General features: G+C 42.8%; 1 protein-coding gene across 3 annotated transcripts in view; it reads right to left on the minus strand.

Annotated features, from left to right (window-relative positions):
- Nucleotides 1-25,225, minus strand: part of SPTBN5 (spectrin beta, non-erythrocytic 5) — a 404,631-nt gene that overhangs the window by 238,357 nt on the left and 141,049 nt on the right. For all 3 annotated transcript variants that reach the window (XM_077464540.1, XM_077464541.1, XM_077464539.1), the window contains exons 26-29: nucleotides 24,074-24,190; nucleotides 16,806-16,963; nucleotides 15,692-15,824; nucleotides 12,031-12,176 (exon numbers count right to left, since the gene is read on the minus strand). In XM_077464540.1, coding sequence (XP_077320666.1) covers nucleotides 12,031-12,176; nucleotides 15,692-15,824; nucleotides 16,806-16,963; nucleotides 24,074-24,190 — 554 coding nt within the window. The remainder of the gene's footprint in view (nucleotides 1-12,030; nucleotides 12,177-15,691; nucleotides 15,825-16,805; nucleotides 16,964-24,073; nucleotides 24,191-25,225) is intronic.

Raw genomic sequence — 25,225 nt, forward strand, 5'->3', positions numbered from 1 at the left:
GGATTTATATAGCGCCAACAGTTTGCTCAGTGCTTTACAACATAAGGGCAGACAGTACACTTACAATACAATTCAATACAGGAGGGATCAGAGTGCCCTGCTCATTAGAGCTTACAATCTAGAAGGGAGAGTCAAGTGGAACAAAAGATAATAGCTGTGGGAGATGATCAGATGGAGAAAATGAAAATACAGTTGTTAAGTGTGGGTAGGATAGGCTTCTCTGAGGAGGAGGGTTTTCAGGGATCGTCTAAGATTGGGGTAAGGCAAAGGTGCCCAACCAGTGGCCCGGGGGCCACATGTGGCCCACAGAGCCTTCTGATATGGCCCGCGACCTCCTTCTTTGATATGGCAGATTGGCAAGCCCAGATCATGGATTGCAGACCCGCCATACCAGAGCATCTGTGTTGTTAATAAAGCCAAATGCACTCTGCCGGGGACAGCAACAGCAGGTGATACCTGAATGGAAGACTATTATTAAAGGTCAGTTTATTACTAAAATTGCAGTGTATATATGGGCATATCTGCGCAGTGGTTACTGGGCTGCTTTCAAACTGATCTGCACCTTCAGGTTACCTGCACTGAAACATAGACTTATTACCTGCGGGTTTGGTGTGCTTTCAGAAAGTGCACCACACCTGCAGGATATAATAGAAGTGTACGGCAAAGTGTAGCTAAGACACAGGTGCACTGCGCTGCATTAGTGTGAAAGGCCCCTTTTACACAATCGGTCAAACTCAATCGGACCCTCCATTCACCTCTATGAAACGGCAGATGTAAACAGATTTGTGTCCTTTTACACCCGCCTACCACCAATCTGATATGCAAAAAAAAACAGAAGGGGATCAAACCCCTTACGTCAGGGCGGATCGGAGGACCTATAGAGTAGAGTGGGCTGTGTCTGTGTCCGCTCTGCAGGGGCCTGTCATCCGTCTGCTCATTGTGGCCCACGACCGGTTACCAAGTTGCTTAAGTGGCCCTCGTTCTTCAAAAGGTTGGGCACCCCTGGGGTGAGGAGTTCCATAGGATTGGAGAGGCTCTGGAAAAGTCCTGGAGGCGAGCATGGGAGGAGGTGACCAGGTAGCTAGAGAGCAGAAGGTCTTGATAAGAACGAAGAGAATGATTAGGTTGGTATTTTGAGACTAATGCCCCGTACACACAAGCGGATTTTCATTCGAAAAAATCTTGGATGTTTTTTCTGACGGAATTCCACTCAAGTTTGGCTTGCAGACACGCGGTCACACAAAAATTCTCGGAACTTTCGGCCGTCAAGAACGCGGTGACGTACAACACTACGACGAGTCGAGAAAATGAAGTTCAATGCTTCAAAGCATGTGTCAAATTATTTCCGAGCATACGTGGGAATTTTGCGCGTCGGAATTGGTACGGGCTATCGGAATTTCCGATCTGAACTTTTTCCGACCTAAAAATTGAGAACCTGCTCTCAATTTTTTGCTGCCGGGAATTATGCCAGCAAAAGTCTGATGAAGCATACAAAAGCTCACATTGGACTTTTGCTGGCGGAATTTTCGATCGTGTGTACGGGGCATAAGTCAGTGATTTAGCTGGGGGCAGAGTTGTGGATAGCTTTGTAAGTAGTTATTACTATTTTGAATGTAATTTGTTCGGTGAGTGGAAGCCAGTGGAGGGATTGACAAAGAGGAGTAGCAGACACAGAGCGTTTGGTAAGGTGGATGAGCCTGGCAGCAGCATTCATGATAGATTGAAGGATTTAAATTCCAATACACCACAGCTTAGAGATCCAGCATAAAAGTCTGAGGGCTGCCATTGCTGTGCCTCTTCTTCAATACTTTTCAGCCACAGACCCGAAACACATTTTGAAGCATGCATTTCTCATTGAAGTGGGAACAATGCATGCTCTGAAATACGTTGGGTTTTATTGATTTTAATAAATTTAGGACTTTTTTTTAATCCAATATTATGGTGATTCGTGTTTTTACCACCAATACCCAGCAGTATTGGTGCTGAGTGTGGTACACCCAATTTTTTTAAAAGATTTTTTGAAGACCCCTAGGATATTCACTGTGGATTCCTGCTATGAGACACAATTAGTTTTTCTCAGCCACTCGCCAAGGTGAGCTCCATACATTGATTCCAATTTATCTGTTCATCTGCTGATACTCTTATGCCGTGTACACACGATCGGACTTTCCGGTGGACCAGAATCCGTTGGACAATTTGATCGTGTGTGGGCTCCAGCTGACTTTTTTTCCCCAAAAGTCTGACGGACCTAGAAATAAAACATGTTTCAAATCTATCCGACGGACTAAAAATAAGGAAAACCGTTCGTCTGTGCGCTAGTCCGACGGACAAAATAATACGCAAGGGAAGCTATTGGCTACTGGCTATTGAACTTCCTTGTTTAGTCCAGTTTACTTCATCACATTCAAAACTAACGGACTTTCGAACAGACTTAGTCCGGTCGTGTGTGGCCAAGTCCGTTTCGTTCAGAAAATCCGTCGGACCTCCGCCGAAAGTCCGCCAGACCTAGTCCGTCGAAAAGTCCGGTCATGTGTACGCGGCATAAGGCTCCATTCATATTAGCACATTTCCAAAGTCACACGGTTTCCAGCGCGACCTTGATGCGACTTTCGGTTCGACTTTGACCTGATTTTACACTCAATGTATCTAATGCCGCGTACACACGAGCGGACTTTTCAACATCAAAGGTCCGACGGAACAATTCCGGCAGACTATTCGATCGTGTGTGGGCTGCAGCGGACTTTTGATTTGCAAAAGTCTGACAGACTTTAGAAATGGAACATGTTTCAAATTTTTCCACCAGAACTCCGCCGGACCCAGTTCCTACCGAGAAATCCGCTCGTGTGTGTGCTAGTCCGACGGACAAAAACCGATGCGAGGGCAGCTATTGGCTACTGGCTATGAACTTCCTTATTCTAGTCTGGTCGTACGTCATCACATTCGAATCCGTCGGACTTTGGTGTGATTGTGTGTGGCCAAGTCCGTTCATTCGGAAAGTCCGTCAGAACTCTGTCAGAACTCTGTCAGAACTCCGTCGAAAGTCTATCGGATCTAAGTATGGTCGTGTGTACGCGGCATAAGTTGCATCAAAAGTTGCACCAAATTAGTGCAGGCATCTTTTCAAAGTTTCCATGACTTTATGTCGCACTGATTTGAATGGGTGCCATTAAAAAGAATGGGCTGTGACTTATCATGCAAATTTGATGTCCAAAGTCACATGACAAATCACAGTGTGAAGGGAGCCATAGATGTGCTCCACTTTTGTTTTGTTTTCTAGCAAACTTTGGGCATTACAGAATAACGTTAACTACAGTAAAGAAAAAGTTTAGGTCTACTGCCCTGGCAGACAGGGTTGTGCTGTGTGGTGGGGCTAGGGTTGCCATCTTTTGTTTAAACAGAACAGGGGATGTGTAGGAGCAAGTGACAGCATGTGAAGTTGCAACAAGTTAGCCATAGCTCCCAACTGTCCCTGATTTCGAGAGACTGTCCTGATTAGGAGCCATGTACCTCTGTCCCTCTTTCCTCCTTATTGGTCCCTCATTTTGGTCTGATCTATATAGATGTATATAAAATGCACTTTTTATCTTTCAAAAAGTGTTTCCCAGCGCTAAACCTTTCAACCAATTTCTAAATTGCTGCATTTGTCAATTTTAAAAGCCAATATAAAGAAATGGTAAAAAAAAAGCACTTGTGGGTTTAACCACTTCCCACCCGGCCAATGCACATATACGGCCGGGTGGGAGCCATCTACTCCTGATAGGACGTTCAGGAACGTCCATCAGGAGGAGCGGGATCGTGCGCGCGCGCGTGCCCGCGCAGCGGCGCGATCCCGATGCGCCCGTGTCACCCGGACACGGCGCATCTCAGATCGGCAGGAGGGCTCTGTGATTGGCCCTCCTGATCACATGACGGCCGTGTCCAATCACGGCCGTCATGTGATGTAAACAAACAGCCGGTTGCCAGGCAATCGGCTTCTCCTCTCCTCACACAGAAGTCATCGCTGAGGAGAGGAGAGCAGATTGCTGCAGCCGGCTGATGATCAGTGAGTATGAGCTGTTTTTTACAGCTTTTTACTCACTGATCACTAGTCTAGTGTACACACAAATCACCACACAGTAAACACACCACACAGTATAAACACAATGTCCCCACACATGTCCCCAAAACATACATGTCCCCAAATAATAAAAACACATGTCACTAATAATAAAAACATGTCCCCCACATATGTCCCACTAAAATCACATGTCCCAATGATTATCTGCACACATATGTACGTGATCACCTGCACACATATGTACATGATCATTTGCGTACATATGTCCGTGATCACACAAACCAATTATTATACACTTAACGGAATTTTTTTTACCAAAAACATGTAGCAGAATACATTTTGGCTTAAATTTATGACAAAATTTGATTTTATTGGATTTCTTTTAAAATAGAAAAAAGAAAATATTGTTTTTTTTTCCAAATTTCCGCATTTTTGCGCTTATATCGCAAAAAATTAAAAACGGAGTCGTGAATAAATACCACCAAAATAAAGCTCTATTTGTGCGAACAAAATGATAAAAATGTCATTTGGGTACAGTGTAGCATGACTGCGCAATTGTCATTGAAAGCGCTAGAGCGCTGAAAGCTGAAAATTGGGCTGGGAAGGAAGGGGGCGAAAGTGCCCTGTATTGAAGTGGTTAAATAACCTTTTTTTTGGTTATGTCCCCTTTAAGGTGCGTGGAAAGGGGCGTGCCCTATGCCTACATACATTTGCTAGTAGGTGTCCCTCATTCCCATCTCAAAATGTTTGGAGGTATGAAGTTAGCACAGTTTATTGTGAATACTGGAAATGCTCAATATGTGTAGCAATGTGATTTAAGCATAAAGAGATTGGTAAAACAGTGCCTGGTTATCAGGTGGCAACCTTAGATGGAGCTGTGTAAATCTCAGGAAAGCATGGACAGACATGCAAATCCTTTGGTAGACAAAACAGCTCCCTTATGTATATTTTATCATTATATTACACTGATTGTAATTTTTAAAGGGATTGTCCATGTTGATTAAAAAAAAAGTGTAAATTTACCTAACTGCTCCTTTTGACCATATTAGCAGAATGGGAAGAAATTATCTGAAATATATTCAGGTCTTTACAATAAACCATGTGCAAAGTGTTATACCCATAGCAGTGGACAATGCTTTGGATTATAGGACATGCTGTATACAACAGAAGGGGATCATCTATGGAAAGTGTGCTGAAGATAACATTACATGTTACTCATAACAACCAGTCAGGAACTTTATTCCATTTTCATTAATCCACTACAGAGGTGACAATTGTAAGCTCATTGGTTGCTATCAGCAACAATAAAGATTACTATATATAAGCCCCTAAGTCTTTCTCATGCCTTGCTATTCTCCATGGGCAGCAACAGTGACATCTACAGGTTATCACTGAGCTTAGCATGCAGCAGAATAACATTTCAGATTTATTTTTAATATTAAAATGGTGTATTACTAAGAGATCCTTATTTTATGAATAAATTATAAATAAATAAAAATCAGTACAATAATTTGCAAGTCACTTGTTAGACAATGCTTTTCTTGTTACTTGTGACAAAATAAAAAAATATATATATATTTAAATGCAAAGGATATTTTTATATTCACTTGCGGATCACCTTATAGCAGTTTTAGTTACAGGGCGGCCGCACTGCGCAGGATTTTGTGTATATATACGTGATCCTGCACTTCGGGTATTGGGCGCAAGTGCGTCCCCCAAACCCAATGTCTGCCAGCACCCGCTGGTTGCTTTAAATAAATAAATAAATAATACATTTAAATTTTATTTGGGTACAGCATCGCACGCTAATGCAATTATCTGTTAAAGTAAAAAATGGCCTGGTCAGGAAGGGGGGGGGTAAATCTTCCAGAGCTGAAGTGGATATTTTGTAATGGAGTATCAAAGTATGTAAAAATGTTGCGAATTTTTCATAGTAAACTGTGTTTTCATATTTTGTGATTATCCGCAGGATTTTTAATGTCAAAACAATCCATCAGCATTGTCAAAAAAAAAAATCAAAAATCAAAGGAAACTCTGTTTTTCACAAAGGCAATTAGAGAGTTCTGAGCAGACTTGTCCATTTCATACTTTGCAGCTGCAGAATTGTATCGGGTTTATCTGCATGCTTGGAATAACTTGTCTAATTAAAGACGGAAGGCGGAAGACGCTACAATTGCCACCATCATTTAATCTTGGAAAGACAGCGCAGCGAGGGATACGCAGCTAATCCCTGCTTTTCCTTGGCCAACATTCCCTGACTCTTCACCTGAGATTTCAAAGGTGCCTGAAAAAATACAGGAGCCGTGGAGATTAACTGCAGATCTGGACTCACCTACTGTGTGACATGCTAAACCAAGAGCAGCTGTCCTGTGACCACTGAATATGGAACAAGGGCAAATGTATCTCCTGATTCTTTATAAACAGAAACCTGACTGTGTCACAGGATTAAAATAAAGTCATATCAATTCCAGATGAAGACAGATGTACAGGACCCACCACGGGGTCTTATATAAAAACCACACATCATTGTACACCCAGAAAGATGGTTCTGAATATAACTAGTCACAGATGGATCAAGTGGTAAAAATGTGCTTGAAAATGGCAATTAACGATTGTTCATTTCATGGCAATAGAAACAGTTGCTTTCAGCACTGATATCTTGGCACTGATGGTTTTCAATGTAGAGTTGTAAGAATTCAATGCCTAAGGTTTGGGCACAGGACAAAACATGTATACTGCAGAAGGGGGTAACACAGTATTAGAAATAAAGTTAAAGGGACTCTAGAGGTAATTTTTTTTTTAAATAACAAACATGTCATACTTACCTCCACTGTGCAGCTCGTTTTGCACAGAGTGGCCCCAATCCTGGTCTTCTGGTGTCTCCTGGCAGCTATCTCAGCTCCTCCCCACATCACAAAGCCTCCTGGGAGAAGAGATCTCCCGGGGGGGGGTTACCTTGCGGGCGTGCTCCCGAGTCCAGCATTCGCCGTCCATAGATGCCGAATACACGACTCGGCTGCGTCATTGAATTTGATTGACAGCAGCAGGAGTCAATGGCTGCGCCGATATCAATCTATCCAATCAACAGCCGAGAACCCCAGGCAGAGAGAAAGCGCCCCATGTGGGACAAGTTGGAGGGTTCAGGTAAGTAAAACGGGGGGCTGGCGGCCAGTCACTGACAGGTGTTTTTTCCCCTTAATGCATAGGATGCATTAAGGGACAAAAAAAAACGAACCTTTACAACCCCTTTAAGTAAGTGCAAGGGTCAAGAGCCGCGGCTGAAGAGCTTAGTTCACCTTTACAAAAAAAAAACTGCTTATGCAGATAATGGGCATCTGTAGATAAAAACCATACGTGCAGCTTGGACCAAAGTTGAATAATTCCCTTGATATAGATGTAGGCCATTTATGTACCTCATGAAGCATGACCGAAATACTCCCAGAAATCACATCATCCTGTCCTGCCTTGTTCCTAAGACATGCCCAGCTGTTACTGTTAACTAGGGATGAGCTCCGGCGTGTTCACACACTCCCCGTGCAGAGCCCGCCAGGAAGTCGGCACATGCCGGAGCTCATCCCTACTGTTAACATCCACCATTACAAAAGCAAGCTCTCAAACACTGACCTACTGCATCAGTGAGAGAAAGCATATGAGAGGAGGTCTGAAGTAATAGCTTGATATATCTTAGTAACATCCTAGTAACAAGGCAGGATGGCATGATGCAAACTCTGGGATTATTTAAGTCAGGCTTCCTAAGGTACTGTTTGTAAATAGCCTATACTTATAGAAAGGGCATTTTTCAACTTTTGTCAAAGATGCACAATTAATATTTTCAATACCCCTTTTCTACATTTTATTTGTGTAGCATCATTGTCCCAAACAGGGCTGCTAGTAAATTTAGCTTTGCTAGGTGGTAGCTAGCCTGGCTAATTTGTAGTCTATTGATCAAATGGGTTTCTCCTAAGCCCGGCGTTAACTGTGATTTCTCCCTTTTGTCGATAGGTGGCACTGTTACCTTTGGCATCAGTGTAATGAACTATAGTGGATTCAGGTTATGGGTTTGTTTATATACTTCTCTTAGCCAATCAGCAGGAGTTTCTTTGGCCACTGAGGAGGCTGGGAGAAGGAATTTATTCAGAGAAGGTCAGGTGATCGGGTTTATTTCAATCCGCATGAGGAGCCTGCGGCCTAACCACGTGTAAAGGGGCTTAGCCTGAGGGGAGCTTGAGTGATGCAGGGAGGCATGAGAGAGGAAGTTGCCAGAGGGTCAACACCTGTTGTTGCCGGTGGCAGAATGAGAGGAATGGCGTTCTAAAGGAGTTCCAGAGGAAATCCATCATAAGCCGAGGACTATGAAGTGGCTGGGAAAGCTTCAGGAGAGAACTCATCTGCAGAACTACATTGGGATACTGTGAGTTAAGTTGTTGCTACAGGAGATAGCTGTTGCTATAGAATACAGATTGCTGAATTCAGCTTAAAAGCCAATTTTTTGTATTGCTGTCTGCCTGGGACTACTAATTTCTGAGGAGTCTGCCAATTTTCTATTGCATTTGCGAAAAAGGGTATCCTGTGCCCTATCCCTCTCTCCTACATTTTCCTGTTAAGAGAAGTAAAGTCTCTTTGTTAATTCTTAGAAGTGACTGGCGCCTATCTTTCCACCTTGCACAACACCCACCTTGCCTAGTAACCTGCACCCTGAGGAGGAATGTCAGCCCTCTCTGTCTCTGGGGGTCACTACCAGGCCTCTGGAGGTTGGGGAGAGCGCTACATTTGTAAAGGTGAACTAAGCCTTTAACAGTTAAGCCTCATGCACACAGGGCGCTTTTTATGCCGCTTTTTTTTTTTTTAACAGAAAATGCCTCTCCATGCTATTCTATATGTCCATGCACACGGATTTTAGGAGCATTTAGTGACATAGGCGTTTAGAAGCTATAAAGAAAACCAGGGCCAGCGTGTTCTGGAGCACCAGCGTTTTGGCAGAAAAAACACTAAGCGCTCCTAAAATCTGCTAAACGCCAGTGTCCAGCAATTAGTAGAGTTTATTTTTATTTATTTTTTTATGCGGATGCCATTGGCGTCCTTAACTGCTTGCTGCCTGCCCACCATCAAATGATGGTGGGCAGTGCAGCTTTTGTTCTGGGACGCCATCATTTGACGGTGTCCCGGAACGGGCGCGCCGCGTTGCTAGGACATGCCACAACCCAGATCTGTTTAAAGGGCCGTTTCCGCAGCTCTTTAACCATGTGATCAGCTATGTCCAATCACAACCGGTCACATGTAAACAAGAAAGTACTGGTAAAAAGCTCTCCTCGCCCCACACTGACAGAGTGTGAGGAGAGGAGAGCCAATCAGCGGCATCTCCTGGCGGGGACATGTAGGAATGTAATCAGGGCACTGATTACTAAAACATAGATACTAAGATACTAAAATATAGTGTCAAAATACAGTGCCCACCAGTGGCAGCAATCAGAGCCCACCACTGCCCACAAGTGCCACCAATCAGTGCTCATTAGCCATGCCAGTCAGTGCTGGCAATCAGTGCTGCCTATCAGTGCTGCCCATCAATGCCCATCACTGCTGTCCATCAATGCCCATCAGTGTCGCCCATCAGTGCCACCCATCAATGCCCAGTGCCCATATGTACCGCCTATTCAGGCTGTATATCCGTGCCCACCAGTGCCGCCTATCAGTTCCCGCCATAGCCGCCTATCAGTGCCCATCAGTGCCACCTAACAGTGCCCATCAGTGCCGCCTATCAGTGCTCATCAGTTCCACCTATCAGTGCCCATAAAGGCGGCATTTTAGTGCCTCCTCATCAGTGCCACCTCATCAGTGCCCATAAGTGCCGCCTCATCAGTGCCCATAAGTGCCACCTCATCAATGCCCACCAGTTCAGCATATCAGTGCCCATCAGTGCCACCTCATCAGCGTACATCAGTGAAGGTGAAAAATGATTAGTTTCAAAATTTACTGACAGAAAAAAGTAAAAAAACATTTATTTTTCAACATTTTTTTTTTTGTAAAAAATAAAAAACCCAGAAGTGATTACATACCACCAATTTGTGTGAAGAAAATTTCAAAAAAATTGTTTTGGTACAGTGTAGCAAGACTGCGCAATTGTCATTCAAAGTGCGACAACGCTGAAAACTGTAAAAATGGCATGGGCAGGAAGGGGGTGTTAGTGCCTAGTAGGGAAGTGGTTAACAACCAATAAATAGCTGGTTGCTAAGGGAAGGGCCAGGAGACCGGCCGCCGCATCCTTTAAGGGTAAGTTCACCTGTACAGAAAAATCTGTAAGGTGAACTTACACAGGGTCCCCTCTCCACCCCCCCCCCCCCCCCCACTGACCTGCAGCACGAAATCTCCTGTTATGAGCCCTACTATAGCCTCATGGCTCTGGGCTTAGAAATCCCCAAAACGTAATCTCCTAAACATACCTCGCCAGGAGAGACATTTAGGAGCATTCTAAACTGGTCAGCGCCATCGCATGGGCGACATCGACCAATCAGAACTCATGTAGCCCATGTAACTCATGTAAGAAGAGTGAATGCCAAGGGGATTTCTAAGCCCCTGTCCCCTGAGGCGACTATACCAGGGCTCAGAACAGGAGATTTCCGTAATGCAGGACAGCGGGATGGGGGGTGAGGAGGGGTTCTGTGTAAGTTCATCTTGCAAATTTTTCTGTAAAGATGAACTTACGTTTTAACAACAGATGAGTCATCAGCTGTTAGCGGGCTTACCCGCTGACAGCTGAATGTAAAAAAAACATTGCCAGCAATAGAACAAATTTGAAAAAATTAAATAAAAAAAACAAAAGCATGGGGTCCCCTCCAAATCCATACCAGACCCTTATCCAAGCATGCATCCTAGCAAGCCAGGAAAAGGGGGGGGGGGCTGAGCAGGAGTCCACCCCCTCCTGAACCATACCAGGCCACATGCCCTCAACCTACCCCCATGCCACAGACAATGCAAAAAAAATTGGATTTCCATCACTTTTATTGGGTCATCAGGACAAACGGAGAGAGAAAAAGAAAACCTTTTTTGGCTTAAGATGCACTTTAAGCATCTGGCAAAAGTGGATGGATTACAAACTTGTCTGGACAGAATTATAAATTATAAATAATTGTATGTGCTGTTTTTCTGAAGTGCAATTTATCTTGTATAGGAGAGTTTAGCTGTAATGCCACGTACACACGGTCGGAGAATCCGTCGGAATGCGTCTTATCGGACTGTGTCGTCAGATAATCCGACTGTGCGTGGTATGCATCGGACTGATTCCGTCCGAATCTCTGTCGGACCCAATTTTCCAACATGTTGGAAATATTTCCCGACCAACTGGGCCGGTCGGACCTAATCCGATCATGTGTAGCGAATTTTGATCGGACCAAGTGCCATGCATGCTCAGATCAAATTCCTACATCAAAGCTATTGGCTACTAGCCTGAATGTAGTCCCATCGTAACGAAATTACGTCACCGTGTTCTTGGCAACCGCTAAATCAGACAACTTGGCCCGACCGTGTGTATGCAACAGTTTCGGACACAATCCGTCGGACTAAATCCGACAGACAAAATCCGACGGATAAGGTTGGCAAAATCTCCGACTGTGTGTACGTGGGTTTAGACTTTTAAAAATATTTTAATAAACATAAACTTAGAACCAGAAATCAGAAAGGTTTTCCTATTGTTTCAAATCATTCTAGAACACAACAATGCTAATAAACACTATAAACACCTTGGTTAACCCATGGCAAACGCCATTTTTACCCCGGGGTTAATACAGGCATGGTTGTCAAATTGTTAAAACACACAAAAAAACAGGTTACAAAATCCAAGTAAAATTGGCACCATATGATTCAACCCCATGCAGCACAACACAAACCAAATACCACGGCTTTAACACAGCTATAAATAACTGTCATCAGCATACTGAAACAGAGACCCGTACTATATAAAAAATAGGATTAGGATGTACCGTAGCTCTTTCTGCTTTTGCACAATTTGCATTGATTCTGAATGTCCTTGGTCAAGCAGACGGTTGGCAAGTTGCTGGCAGCCAGACACCCTCTGACCAGCTGATTCCATCTGGTGCTGGAAGGTGTCAAACTTGGCCAGAAGATGCTGTGAAAAGAAAATCTTGATATTAGAGACTTTACTTTCTTATTGATTTAAGACCAAAACAGTTGGCTTACAGTAGGTGTATTTAAAATACAGTACATGAATAGGGAGTGCTCAATTTGACATAATGGTACTTGTGGACCACTACTCTGGTTAAAGGGAGGGGGCACAAAGGTGGGCATTTGTACCTAAATTTAACAAGAGAGCTGTAGGGGTAATGGAGTGCAGGAGGTATTCTTTATTTGGTGGTCGTCACAGTTAAAGTGTATGTTAATAATTATACAGATTTCTGGACACTTCATCCAAGTTTTTGACATGGGAGTACTACCTTGTGCACGCTCACCTTTGCATAATCACTGTCCTTCATTGCATTGTTTCCTGATGCTCTGTACTGACTATATATGTTCTTTTACTTTTGCTTTGGGCGGGTGCTCAGATAAATAGGTTGTACTGGTATAAGATCCTCAATTACTCTGGATGGACAGTATATTGGAATCTTCATTATGTTGCTTATCTTTGCAATTTCACTTTTTTGGCAATATAAGCTGTACATCTGTAATTTATCTCTTAAAATTGTTTAAATTGTTTCAATAAAAAGTTTATTAAATGAAAAATAGTGCACATATAGTATTTTTTTCTGAGCTGACAACAGATTGCCTCTATTGCACTAAAATCCCAACCAGTGTTGTTAGCCTTGCCTATTGGACTACAGAACTCCACCTATTTACACCCCTCTCTTTCCCATTCTACGTGAATATATTGATTTCTTCCCCAGAAATACATTACCACTGTCTGGACCCCTCAGATAAAAGCAAGCAAACACTCTTGCGCATTAGTGTGATGTCCGGGTGGTCTATTACTCGAGGGATGGTTTCTCTGGCCTTGCTGCCCTCCAGGATAGGGGATATCCTAATAGTCACTGAAAAAGTAAAGAAAAGAGGGCGCACCAGCATTATCTCAAGTAAAGTTATTGATAAAAAAACTGAAACTACTCACAAACTTGTGGAGAAATATCACTTGTAAAAAACACCTATTCGTGACAATCAGCCCTGAAACCAACAGTCTCCAGATGGCAAAGAGGAGGACATCAGGACCGCTGCTTGTTGACGCGTTTCAAAGGAATACCTTCATCCTCAGAGCCTACTCCTTCGAAACGTGTCACACAGCAGAGGTCCTGATGTTCTCCCCTTTGCCATCTGGAGACTGTCGGTTTCAGGACTGATTGTCACGAATAGGTGGCTTTTACAAGTGATATTTCTCCACATGTTTGTGAGTAGTTTTACAGTGTTTTTATCAATAAATTTACTTGGGATAATGCAGAAGGCCGGTGTACCCTTTTTTCTTTACTTTTTCTGGACTCCTAGGAGCCTGACCATACACTGTGTGATTTGTTGTTGCGCTGACCCCCGGCTTCCATATTTAAAGCCACTGACCCAGAACAAGTATGCAGATAAGAACCTCCTATTTAGCTGTGTTTCCTGGTCTGTATTAAAGCAGGTGTCCCCAGTGTCATTCTGTTCAGGCAACACCCATAAAATTCTGCAGGCTCCTCACTTTCTGTCCTGGTGACCCACGGCTGAATCTCTGCAGAGAAAGCAATAAACAGCCAACAGAGCTTCTACTCCTTCCACAGTCTACCCAAAACTTTAAAAAATGTTGGCTTTAGGGACACTTTAGGCAGGTGTTATGCATTAATTTCTTACCGCCAGTATAGCAAAATGATGGCCAAACGGGATCTCTCCCATCCTGAGTGGATGTCATATGACGTCCTCCCAGTTGCATGCCTTCTGTGCACCGTAGCAGCCACCCTGTAGCCTGATCTGTCACCCACTGTGTCCACTGGACACAGCAGATGACAGATTGCTGTACTGCGCTGGCCCCAGTACCATGTAATCACTGTGACCAATCACAGCGATCACATGACAGTTGTACACAATGGATGGCTTTCATTGATAGCCATTCATTGTGTACTATTGTGATGATCTCTATGATTGGTCACAGTGATCACATGGTACAGATGGGACTAGTCATGGCGCATGTGTACCATGTGATAGCTGTGACCAATCACATCTATCAAAATAGTACACTCTGTCAATGAATGGATACCGTTCATAAAATAAATTGCTAATAACAGTGATCCTCACTGTTATAAGCAATCACAGTGTAAAAAAATCCTGATCACTTCCCCAGAGTAATATAGTATAATTATGGTAACACTGTAATACTCTGGTCACAGTACATAAAAAAAAAATACAATTATTACATTATTTTATTTTTTTATTTTTTACATATTGTCACCAGACAGTATCCCTGATCACTGCCACATCAGGCATAAGATGAAGCTGTACTGCTCTAGTGACAGTACGTTAAAAAAAATTGTGAAAAAATTAATCAAAATTTTATTCAATTTCTTTACTTTCCAAAAAATTGTGACAAACAGAAATACAACTTCCAAAAACTTGCCATGCCTCTTACTAAATGCCTTGGACTGTCTACTTTCCAAAAAGGGGTCATTTGAGGGATATTTGTACTGTCCTGGCTTTGTAAGACCTCAAGAAGTGAGATAAGCAGCCAGTACATCAGGATTGATAAATTTTGCAAATGTACAGCATATATCATATTTTGTAGGCTCTACAATGCCACGTACACACGACTGTTTTTTCCATTAGAATAAACTCTGACAGTTTTTCTGACCAAGTTCCGACGGAGTTCCACTGAAATGTTCTTGCCTACACACGATCACACCAAAGTCTGATCGTCTATAACACAGTGACGTACAACACGTATGACGGGACTAGAAAAAGGAAGTTCAATAGCCAGTAGCCAATAGCTGCCCATGCGTTGTTTTTGGTCCGTTGGAACAGCATACAGAAGAATGGTATTCCCAATAGGAATTGATTCCGCCAGAAAGATTTAAAACGTGTTCTAATTCTAGGTCCATCAGAATTTAAAAAAAAAAAGGCAGACGAAGCCCACACACGATCGGAATATCCGATGAAATGATTCTGTCTGATTTTTTCTGCCGGAAAGTCCGATTGTGAGTACATGGCAGAACTGTACCACTGTAATATTATACACTGGTTTGAGTTTGTTTATTACTAAAGAAATGTAGCAGAATACATTTTGGCCTGCATTTATGAAGAAAGATTATTTATTTGCAAACTAACAACATTTTTGTTTATTTTGTTCTTAATTTTTGATATTTTTTTTTGCTTATTTAGCAAAGAATAAAAAAAAAACTGTGGTGATTAAATACTACCAAAAGAAAGCTCTATCTGCCTCAAAATATGATAAAAATTTAATTTGGATACAGTGTTGCATAAGTAATTGTCATTCAAAGTGTGACAGCACTGAAATCTTAAAATTGGCCTGAGCAGGAAGAAGGTAAATGGGTCTGATATTGAGGTGGTTAATAATAATTACAGAATTTAAGAAAATAAAAAAGTCCAATCAACAGGCATGTGAATTGTAGGTTTAGGCAGTATATAGAGGAGAGGGAACCGTGATGTGGGTCTCACCAGAACATGCTCATAATCATTTCCATAGTCCTCAGAGCTGGCCACTTGTCGCTGCTGGTTGATCCATATTTGCAAGTCCCAGGATTCTCTTAGATATTCGTGCAAAGCCAAAGTCTCTTCCAGTTTTCCCCATCTATACAGAGATTCAATCAAATTCTAGTTTACAAAGAGGTATTTTCTTGGACAGGGAACATAAAATATAGTATAATCCTCTATTACAAACACAGTAGTAAAAACTGGATTCTACTTTTTGAATCCAAAGAATGTATGATATACATCTATCCTTTCTGGTTTACTGCTGAGTTAAGTCCAAGGACAGTTTTACCAAACACCAGTAGTACAGCTATTTATTACTACACTTAGGGGCTCTGACAGATGAGGCACGGTCTTTTCACACACAGCATCTCTGGCCACCTCTTTCCAACAGTTTTATTTGGGAGAGTAGGTTAAATTGATCACATCATTCATAAGGTTGAAAGGAAAGAAGTACGTGGAGATCCATACTCGTGGCCATTTGCTGACCTTCTACTCAACAGGTCAAATATCTGGCTGCTTATACTTTCACTTTTCACACAGGTTCTATTTAACATACAACTTGACTTTCATGGGTCGAGATCATCGTTTTCATTCAACAAGCTTAAAAAGACACAGTCACTTTGCCCATTCAGGCATTCAGGGCACAGTGATAAAACCTCTTGATAACTCCCCATCTCAACCCCAGTAAGATATACCTGTTTATCCATGATCCTTTGCAGTACTTGCTCCCCTGTTCTAACAGTGTAAAGATTCCAGGCATGGAAAAGCACATGACGTAACCCACGTGACAGTGCTTAGGCCTGAGCGGCCAATCACCAGGCTTGAACACCGTCACAGGGTGGCACAGTGACATCACCCAACTAGGTAAGCCCCAACACCATTCAATACAGGTGCTTACTCAGGGTCGACTCCTGCAGCTACGAGGCACGGAAGGAGCATGTATCAGTAAGCACACCTTGCTAGGGGGAAGGGGGGTTATCGGAAAACACTGTTACTTTCCCTTGATCAGCAGATAACAGTGTCCAAGTCAAGGAATCTTTTCACTGATAGCAATCTACTAAATGCATCTTTTTATTACCTCACATTGGCATGATCCTGTAAATTTTCCATCTTTGAATTGATCTTTTGCAGTGGAGCATCAACCTCATCTTGAGCAACAATGACAGGAAGACTTCGACCTGTGCGACCCAAATCGGCTGCCAGGTTTTGGTATAGCTCAAATTCTTGCTGCATGTCCTATAGAGATAAGACAATGTGTATAAATATTAGTTATTAAGGTCTAGGAATAACTCCATGGACTTTCCCTAATCAGTTTGTTGGCCTTTAAAGCAAATCTGTGCTTTGTTCATACATAAGCAACAGTTTACACTTTCACAGTTTCACTTAAAGAACCTCTAAAGCCAAAACTTCTTTTCCATTTTGGATTTTTGTAAACACATTAGGAAATAAGTTAAAGTGTTACTAAACCCAGGACCCTGTATTCACTAGATCTTGACTCCCACAGTACACAGAAAATGGAAATGCAATAGTTTTAGTAAATATAAACTGCTAAATAGCCTTTTTCATCAGCAGTTAGAACTGTGACTTCTATCAGTGTCTGGTCAAAACTTTTTAATTCTTCTGTCATTGTCCTATGAGGCTGCAGGACCCCTGACCCTCTGCCTGAACAGCACTGATTGGCCTTGTGTTGATCACGTGCACTCTCCCAGGAGAAAAATTCTATAGCAATACACACCAAACTGAGCATGCGCAGCTTGTCCCCCTAGCCTCTGTTCTATCAGGAGATGGTTTGGGGACGTTGGAAGAAGGGGAGGAACAGAGAAGACATAATTAAACAGCCTTTTTTACACAATGCAGAGGATTACCCACTTAGGATCCACAGTGAGTATAACAAGCATGCTTTACTGCATATACAAACCGTTTTTACCATTGTGGGTTTAGTAACACTTTAAGTAAATCTTCTCTTTGTAATGAGAACAGATGGTGGCAACTCAAAATGTTACATCTTCCCTCACATTAAGGCCCCTTTCACATAGGCTTCAGCTTGTATAAGAGCAAGCTTTGACAAAGCATTTGCTGAGCTTTCAGCAAGCTTGCTTGAAGAGTCAATCAGAACTTTCTTTGATCACATTTTGCTTCAAGCTGGCCAGAGATCTGTCTGGCATGCCCCCCCACCTAGGCACCCCTCCCCCTCAGGGGGGTGCCGAGGTGGGGGGTCCACCCGCAACTCGATGGTACACCAGTATGGAAGGTTCCCCAGTAATGGGAGTTCAAAGTTCCAAAGTTGGTTCAATTGGAGCCCAACTTTAAACGGCCATATTTCCTGAACCATAGATGAGAATGATTTACTTTCTTCGGCTCCATATAGTCGAGGGTCTTGGGAGTATGCATGCAAAGTTTACAAACTTGAGCTGAATGATACTTTAAAAGCTTCAACAAAGTTTTCCAAAATCTCTGCAAATGCTTTTTCAAAACTTTCTGTTCACACTGCTTCTATACAAGCTGAAGCCAGAGTGAATGGGTGCCTTTGTCTTGCAGGTTATTTTTTTTTTTTAAAGAGTTTACATCCACTTTAAGTCCTTAAAGTGGATGTAAACTCTTTAAAAAAAAAATAACCTGCAAGACAAAGGCATAATGAGCTAGTATGCGTCGCATATTAGCTCATTATGAAATACTTACCTTAGAACGAAGCTATTGCAGCAGTCCCTGTACACCATTGTGACCGGCGACATGTCTCCCGGAGTTATTTCAGGTTTTGCGGACTCCAGTGCTGTGACTGGCCAGAGCCGCGATGAAATGCACGGGGGGGCCGCCGGTCACATCACAGCTACTAAAGAAACAGCACATGCAAGCTGTTCCTTCAGTGTGCATGTGCGGATACAATGAATATATATTATAGGCTTACCTGTAGGTGAAAGTGGTAGTAATGGGTTTACAACTACGGATGGTCCAACGGTTCGCCCCTAGCATAAGTTCGGGCTGAACATTCGTTGTTTGGTCGTTCAGGGAACAGCCGAACAAATGGGTCATTGCACTGTTTGTTCGCCCTCCTGAACCGACCACAATTCATTGCAGCGCTGAACAGTGCATTGCAAGCCCTTATTGGCTGAAGCAGTGAAAGCTTCAGTCAATCAGGGCACAGAGCACCGTCAGAGTCATGATTGGACACTGTCATCATGACTTTATCCAATCATGGGTGATTCCCATCCCACAGTATAAAAGTATTCTTTCAATAGCAGCCATTTTCAGTGTGATTCCAGCATGGAGATAGAACAGGGCTCTCTCTGTTCAGTGCTATTAGTTAGTTAGTGTGCTATACTGTGCTATTTTGCTTCAATTGTCAGTGTAGAATATTAGTTTAGTGTCAGTCTAGGGATAGTGTGAGTGTAGTGAGGAGGACCACCATTCAGCTTTGCACAGTATACAGCTAGAGTAGGGACAGCTCAGATAGTTTCACTGTAGTTTAGTGAGGCCGTGTCAGTCATACAAACATTAGTGTAGAGTAGGGACAGCTCCCTAATCTTGACATTAGTGTATAGCTAGAGTAGGGACAGTTCAGATAGCGTCAGTGTAGTGACTGTTGAACACCATCAATTTGATTGTGTTACTGCCAGTTTAAGGCCATTTACTTCTATGTGCATCACTGCCAGTTTAACGCCATATAGTTTTGCGTGCGTTATTGCCAGTTTAACGCCATATAGGTTTGTGTGCGTTACTGCCAGGTTAACGCCATATAGTTCTGTGCGTTACTGCCAGTTTAACGCCATTTACTTCTGTGTGCCTTACTGTCAGTTTAATGCCATGTAGTTCTGTGTGTGTTACTGCCAGTTTAACGCCATATCGTTTTGTGTGTGTTACTGATAGTTTAACGCCATATAGTGTTGCGTGCGTTAGTGTCAGTTTAACGCCATATAGTTTTGTGTGCGCTACTGCCAGATTAACACCATATAGTTTTGCACGCAATACTGCCAGTTTAATGTCAAATAGTTTTGTATGTCACTGTGCGCTTGGCGCATTATATTGCCATTTATTATAATGTATCCATGGAGTGTGTCTGTGTAGTGTGAATACTCAAATGAAAGTGCATCAAACACCTCTTTACATTGATTAAAGTGCATCTACGTACAGATTTCAACTTCTTCTTTACGTTTGCTTATAAGCACTGCCCCCTCCTCCCAATAATGTCTGGGAGGACAACAAGGAAAGGCAGACGTTCCCTTGGCACTGTAAGGGGGCCACCAACAAATGTGTCCACAGGCAAAGGTGAATATGGTGGTCAGTCCTCAGGCAAGGCATTATTTCCTCTGTTTAGTGAATTTGCCCATGCTATCCATCCACAGCGTGCAGAGGAGGTGGTGGACCGGCTTATTAAACCTTCCTCATCCTACTCATCCTCTGTCACACAAGCAGAGATAAGTGTGCAGTCCCTTACAGTTGCCAGAGTGGATAAATCTGCCTCCTTGTCCATATCTATTCCTGCCATAGCCCCAACATCAGCCATTGGAGAGTCAGCTGAATTATTTGACCACAGCATCAGCCACTTGCCCCTTGATGATGCCCAGCCATTACTGGATTCAGATGTTGGTTCTGAGGGTGAGGATGACAGGAACATGAGCCTAGAGAAGGGGAGGAACACTGGTAGACAAATCTGCATTCATGTTCCCCAAGCCCGCAGCTTATTGCCAAGTTGTCTCCAGTGGTAATGATGAAGATGGAGGAGATGGAGATGATGATGATGATGAGGTCACTGATGCGACTTGGGTGCCAGATAGAGCAGAGGAGGAAACTGAAGGTGAGGCAGCACAACCCCTAGGAGACCGACATCAGGAAAGAGTAGAGAGCAGCCATCCTATTTCATCACATTCTGCAGCTGTTGTCTCACTCCCACTCCCCAAAGCTCAGCTGTCTCAGCCTTTTTCAACACATCTGCAGCAGGTCGCACTGTTGCTATCTGCAAATTGTGTCTCATGCACATCAAACATGGCAAAAACACCAACCATTTGGGTACCACATGCTTAACAAGGCATTTAATGTCCAACCACTCAGCCCATTGGCAAGAGCACATAAAAGGGGCACAAATCTGTCCCTCCTCCTTACCCACTTGAATGAATGAATGAATGAATGAAATACTTGCATAGCGAACAATGCGAACTGAATCGCCTCTAGGCACTGTGTCGAGCTTTGATCATCTGCTAAAAGAGGAAGGTCTTGAGTTTTTTCCTAAAAGCCAGGTGATTTTCTTCCAGGCGGATGTTGATTGGTAGAGCATTCCATAGCCGAGGCCCTTGGACAGCGAATCTCCGACCCCCCTTGGATTTATACCGGGCTTTGGGTACGAGGAGGAGGTTTTTGTTGGCTGATCGAAGACTGCGGTTTGGTGTGTAATGATTTATTTTCTCCATTAGGTATTGCGGAGCTTCTCTATGCACGCATTTGTGGATGAGGCAAAGGGTCTTGAACGTGATCCGATTTTTTACGGTTAGCCAATGTAAGCTCCTCAGGGAAGGAGAGATGGATTCCCAGGGTTTTTTCCTGTTATCAGCCTTGCTGCCGTGTTTTGGATCAGTTGTAATCGCGCAAGTTGATATTGTGGTAATCCTATGTAAAGCGAATTTGCGTAGTCCAGTCGTGAATTAATGATTGTTCCAACTACCATTGCTTTGTCATTCTTTGGGATAAAAGGGATGATTCTGCAAAGCATGCGCAGCAAATGGTGAGATCCACTGACTACAGATCCTATTTGCCCATCCATTGACATTTGTGCATCTAAAATAACCCAGAGACTCTTCGCTTTGGTCTTTGGGGAGATAGTCTGCCCAAAGACGGTTGGAGGTTTTGGTTGCGGGCTTATGATTTGGGTGTAAGATAAGAAGCTCTGTCTTTGATTCGTTCAGCTGGAGGGAGTTAGTGGTCATCCAGTCCTCTATTGATTTGAGGCAGTTTTCAAGTTGTTGTTGGTGATCTTTTTTCCATTGATCCGGAAATAAAGTTGCGTGTCGTCAGCGTAAGAGTGGAAGCAGAGATCTGAGCATCTGATAATTTGAAGGAGTGGGCGAATGTAAATGTTGAAGAGAACGGGTGACAAAGGAGAACCTTGAGGGACTCCGCAGGTGACTGCCCGAGTTTCGGAGAGGAATTTTCCTAGTTTCACTGTCTGTGACCGATTTCCTAGGAAGGACGCGAACCATTGGAGATCTATGTCTTGGACTCCGGCTACTTCTGTGAGTCGGACAAGTAGAGTATTGTGATCTACTGTATCAAACGCTGCACTTAGGTCTAGCAGTACGAGGAGACACGGCTCTCCATCATCTGCTGCTTCGAGGGCATCATCCCAAATCTTGAGGAGAGCTGTTTCTGTTCCATGACCCAGGCAGAAGCCTGATTGCAGCGGGTCCAGGAGTTTGTGAGTATCCAGGTGAAGTTGTAGCTGATGCACTTCAGTCTGCCCTTGCAATACCGTGTCATTACCTTTCAGCAACCTCCACTGACAAGGATGATGGCATAGCACAGGGTGTCCCAGGTCTTAGCAGCACATCTGCCAGCAGCACACCACCAGTTGTAGACTGTAGCTGCCAAATTTCTCTGCCCCGTCTGCTGCAGCGGGGAAAAAAATACAGTCCCTACCACCCACCACAATCATTCTTATTTCACAGAACACACAGGAGAGAGGGGAGGAGAATGAGGAGGAGGATTCTGGCACTTTCATAGGCTTCAGACGGGAATTCAGTGCTGCACCGTGCTTTCAGAACAGGCATTCAGTGCTGCAGGAGGTTTTGTTACTGATCATAGAACGCGTCTGTCCACAGACTCCGTGGACCATTTGACTTTTATAAAAATTAATCAGTCCTGGATTACCAGCTATGAATTGATTAAGACTTTTTGGGATGTGGAATCTCTGCAGGACTTTGAGGCTGTCTAGCTTTGGGGGTATTCATAATAATTTCATCTTGAAGAATGTTTTTGGTATAGGTTTCATGGGCACAACTAACACCCAAAGACCAATTTTTAAGCACCTGTTTCACAGGTGAATATCATTGCAATTTTTTACAGCAAGGCCAATTCTTCCTTTTAATCAAGAGTACCTCTATAGGGTTATGGGGAAAAGGCACCCACCGACACCCAAAGAGTAATTTTTCTGCACCTGTTTGACAGATGCATATCATTGCAATTTTTTGCAGCAAGGCCAATTCTTGCTTTCATCAAGAGTACCTCTATAGATTTACGGTGGGAAGGCACCACCGACAGCCAAAGACCAATTTTTACGTACCCGTTACTTCTATCCAAAGTCAAAGTGACATCAGAATGTATCCAAAAAATCTCTAATATTGTTCCCAGTGCACTACATTGTCTCATAATACACACTGGCTCCCCAACTGTTGCTGAGCAAAATAAAGGCAGCTTGCAGGGAATTTTTTATTTTTTTTGGCTTTATAATTGCAATTATTGCTGCAGCAATACGGATCTGTCACTTTACAGGAGACACCCACGGCACTATATTGGAAGGAATTGTTAATTTTTATGCTTTCCCTTTAAAAATAAAAAAATCACTGCTCATTTAAAAATTAAGTTTTTCACAAACTTTTTTTGTATTGATACATGTCCACCAGGGCAAGACCAAGACTCCTATATCCATTGTATGCCCAATTACCTGCATATAAGCCTTCAAAATGGGCATTTTTGATTTTTGATGTTCGGGTACCTTTGACTTAATTGACTTCATTATTCGGGTCCGAACTTTCGAGGTGTTCGAAAGATCTGGTGCGAACCGTACAGGGATCCGTTCGGCCTATCCCTATTTACAACCACTTTAAAGTGAGGGGAGATGTAAAATGTGAAACAGGCCTTACTACCAATGACATTGGTCACCTATACAAATAAGGGAGTGAACATCTCTAGCAGTGACCACAGACGACAATAAAAAAAACTTAACAGGGAATCTAACCCTTTCACACTCTATCCAAAACAGAAAAATAAAAAAAAAGCATTGTCAGTAGTCAATTTTTTGTCTCAACACTTTAACTGCTACATTTGCAGAAGAGCTTACTCTTTTAAAATACAACAGACTTACAGACTGGATGACCAGATAAAAAAGAAGAAAGAAAGCCTAAAGAAAGCAGTCATCACATCTAAGAATTGGTAAGCTGCAATAAAATAAATGTTTGCTTTAGGGTTTATTATTGCTTTAAAATACACCCAAAGCTAGAACAAAAACCATCAGCATACTGTATGAATATAAAGACACAACCTTCTAGAGGAGGTCCAAAGCATTTGAGCATGCAGTGGTCCATTTCTGTCTCATTATTGTATATTATTAGGACTGGGAAGTTGAATGGTTCTGTCCATTACCTTGTGTCTTTTCATGAGTCTTAGAGTACCATCTTCATCTTTTCCATAGTCCTTACTGTTAACCAGTGGAATTTTTTCTGCGATCCAGCTATCCATGTCTGACACATCAAGAAGGAACTTTTAAATACAGAAAAAAATGTTAAATTTTCATAGTGTCAAAAATCCACATATAGATCACTAAAAAGACTGAAAATATGTCCAGCAAACATTCAGTGCATTTTTCCTGTGCCTGAGGAGCCGCAGCCATACAGCCTACCATACAAGTGAATGGCTGTACATGACCATACTCATGTGAATGCCAATGCTGAATCACCAGCATTTACCCGCACATGTGCACACTAATTATTTCTCAAATGTGAACGATTCAGGTTCAGGAAATACTTTGTAAGAGCATGTGTAGGTAAATGCCAATGCACAGAAGCATCTGCGTTTACACATGTATTGGCCAAATACAGCCATTCACATGTATGGCAGGCCCTACTCAGTACCTTCATTGGCATGATGCCTATACATAAATTCATAATAACCCAACGACTTCATTTCTTATTTAGGTAAAAGGCTGACATTTCTCAGTTGTGCAACAATAATTTATTTTCTGTATAATTTCTTTTTTTTGGGAGGACTGGAATGGTCCTACTGAATAGCTACCTTATAGATATAAAAGCAGAGGTCTATTTCCTGCCTGTTTCTGTCTCCCTTATACAAATGCATCCTCCCCCTCCTAATTTATTCTAAACAATCACAAGCACAAAACTTTACTCTTTACTTTTATATGTAGTGCACAGTCTATGTATTAGCTGTGAGCACCACCACAGTTAGTTCACTTTACCATCTTTCCCCAGGATGTCCAGTGATGGCACTCCATCCATTTCTTTTTTCTTTTTCACATTTTTGTTTTTCACCCCCATCTACACCTTCAAGGCTGTCCTTGGTCAGTTGGAGCACATTTGTCAGACCTTTATACACTGTTTGTTATATCTACCCATACTCAACCACATATTTTTTATTATGTTTTTTCATACCAGTGTTGGTCAGATGTGCTTTTCTGCTTCCCATACATGGATCACTCCTTCCTCCTGGCCGGTCCTGTGCTGTTCCCCTGGTTGGGCGGAATGTCCATGCCTCAGCCCCTGGTCAGACTTTGTAATTGGC

The sequence above is a fragment of the Lithobates pipiens genome, unplaced genomic scaffold, assembly GCF_037356315.1.
Source record: "Lithobates pipiens isolate NorthernLeopardFrog02 unplaced genomic scaffold, aLitPip1_a1.2 Scaffold_30, whole genome shotgun sequence".
NCBI classification, from domain to species: domain Eukaryota; kingdom Metazoa; phylum Chordata; class Amphibia; order Anura; family Ranidae; genus Lithobates; species Lithobates pipiens.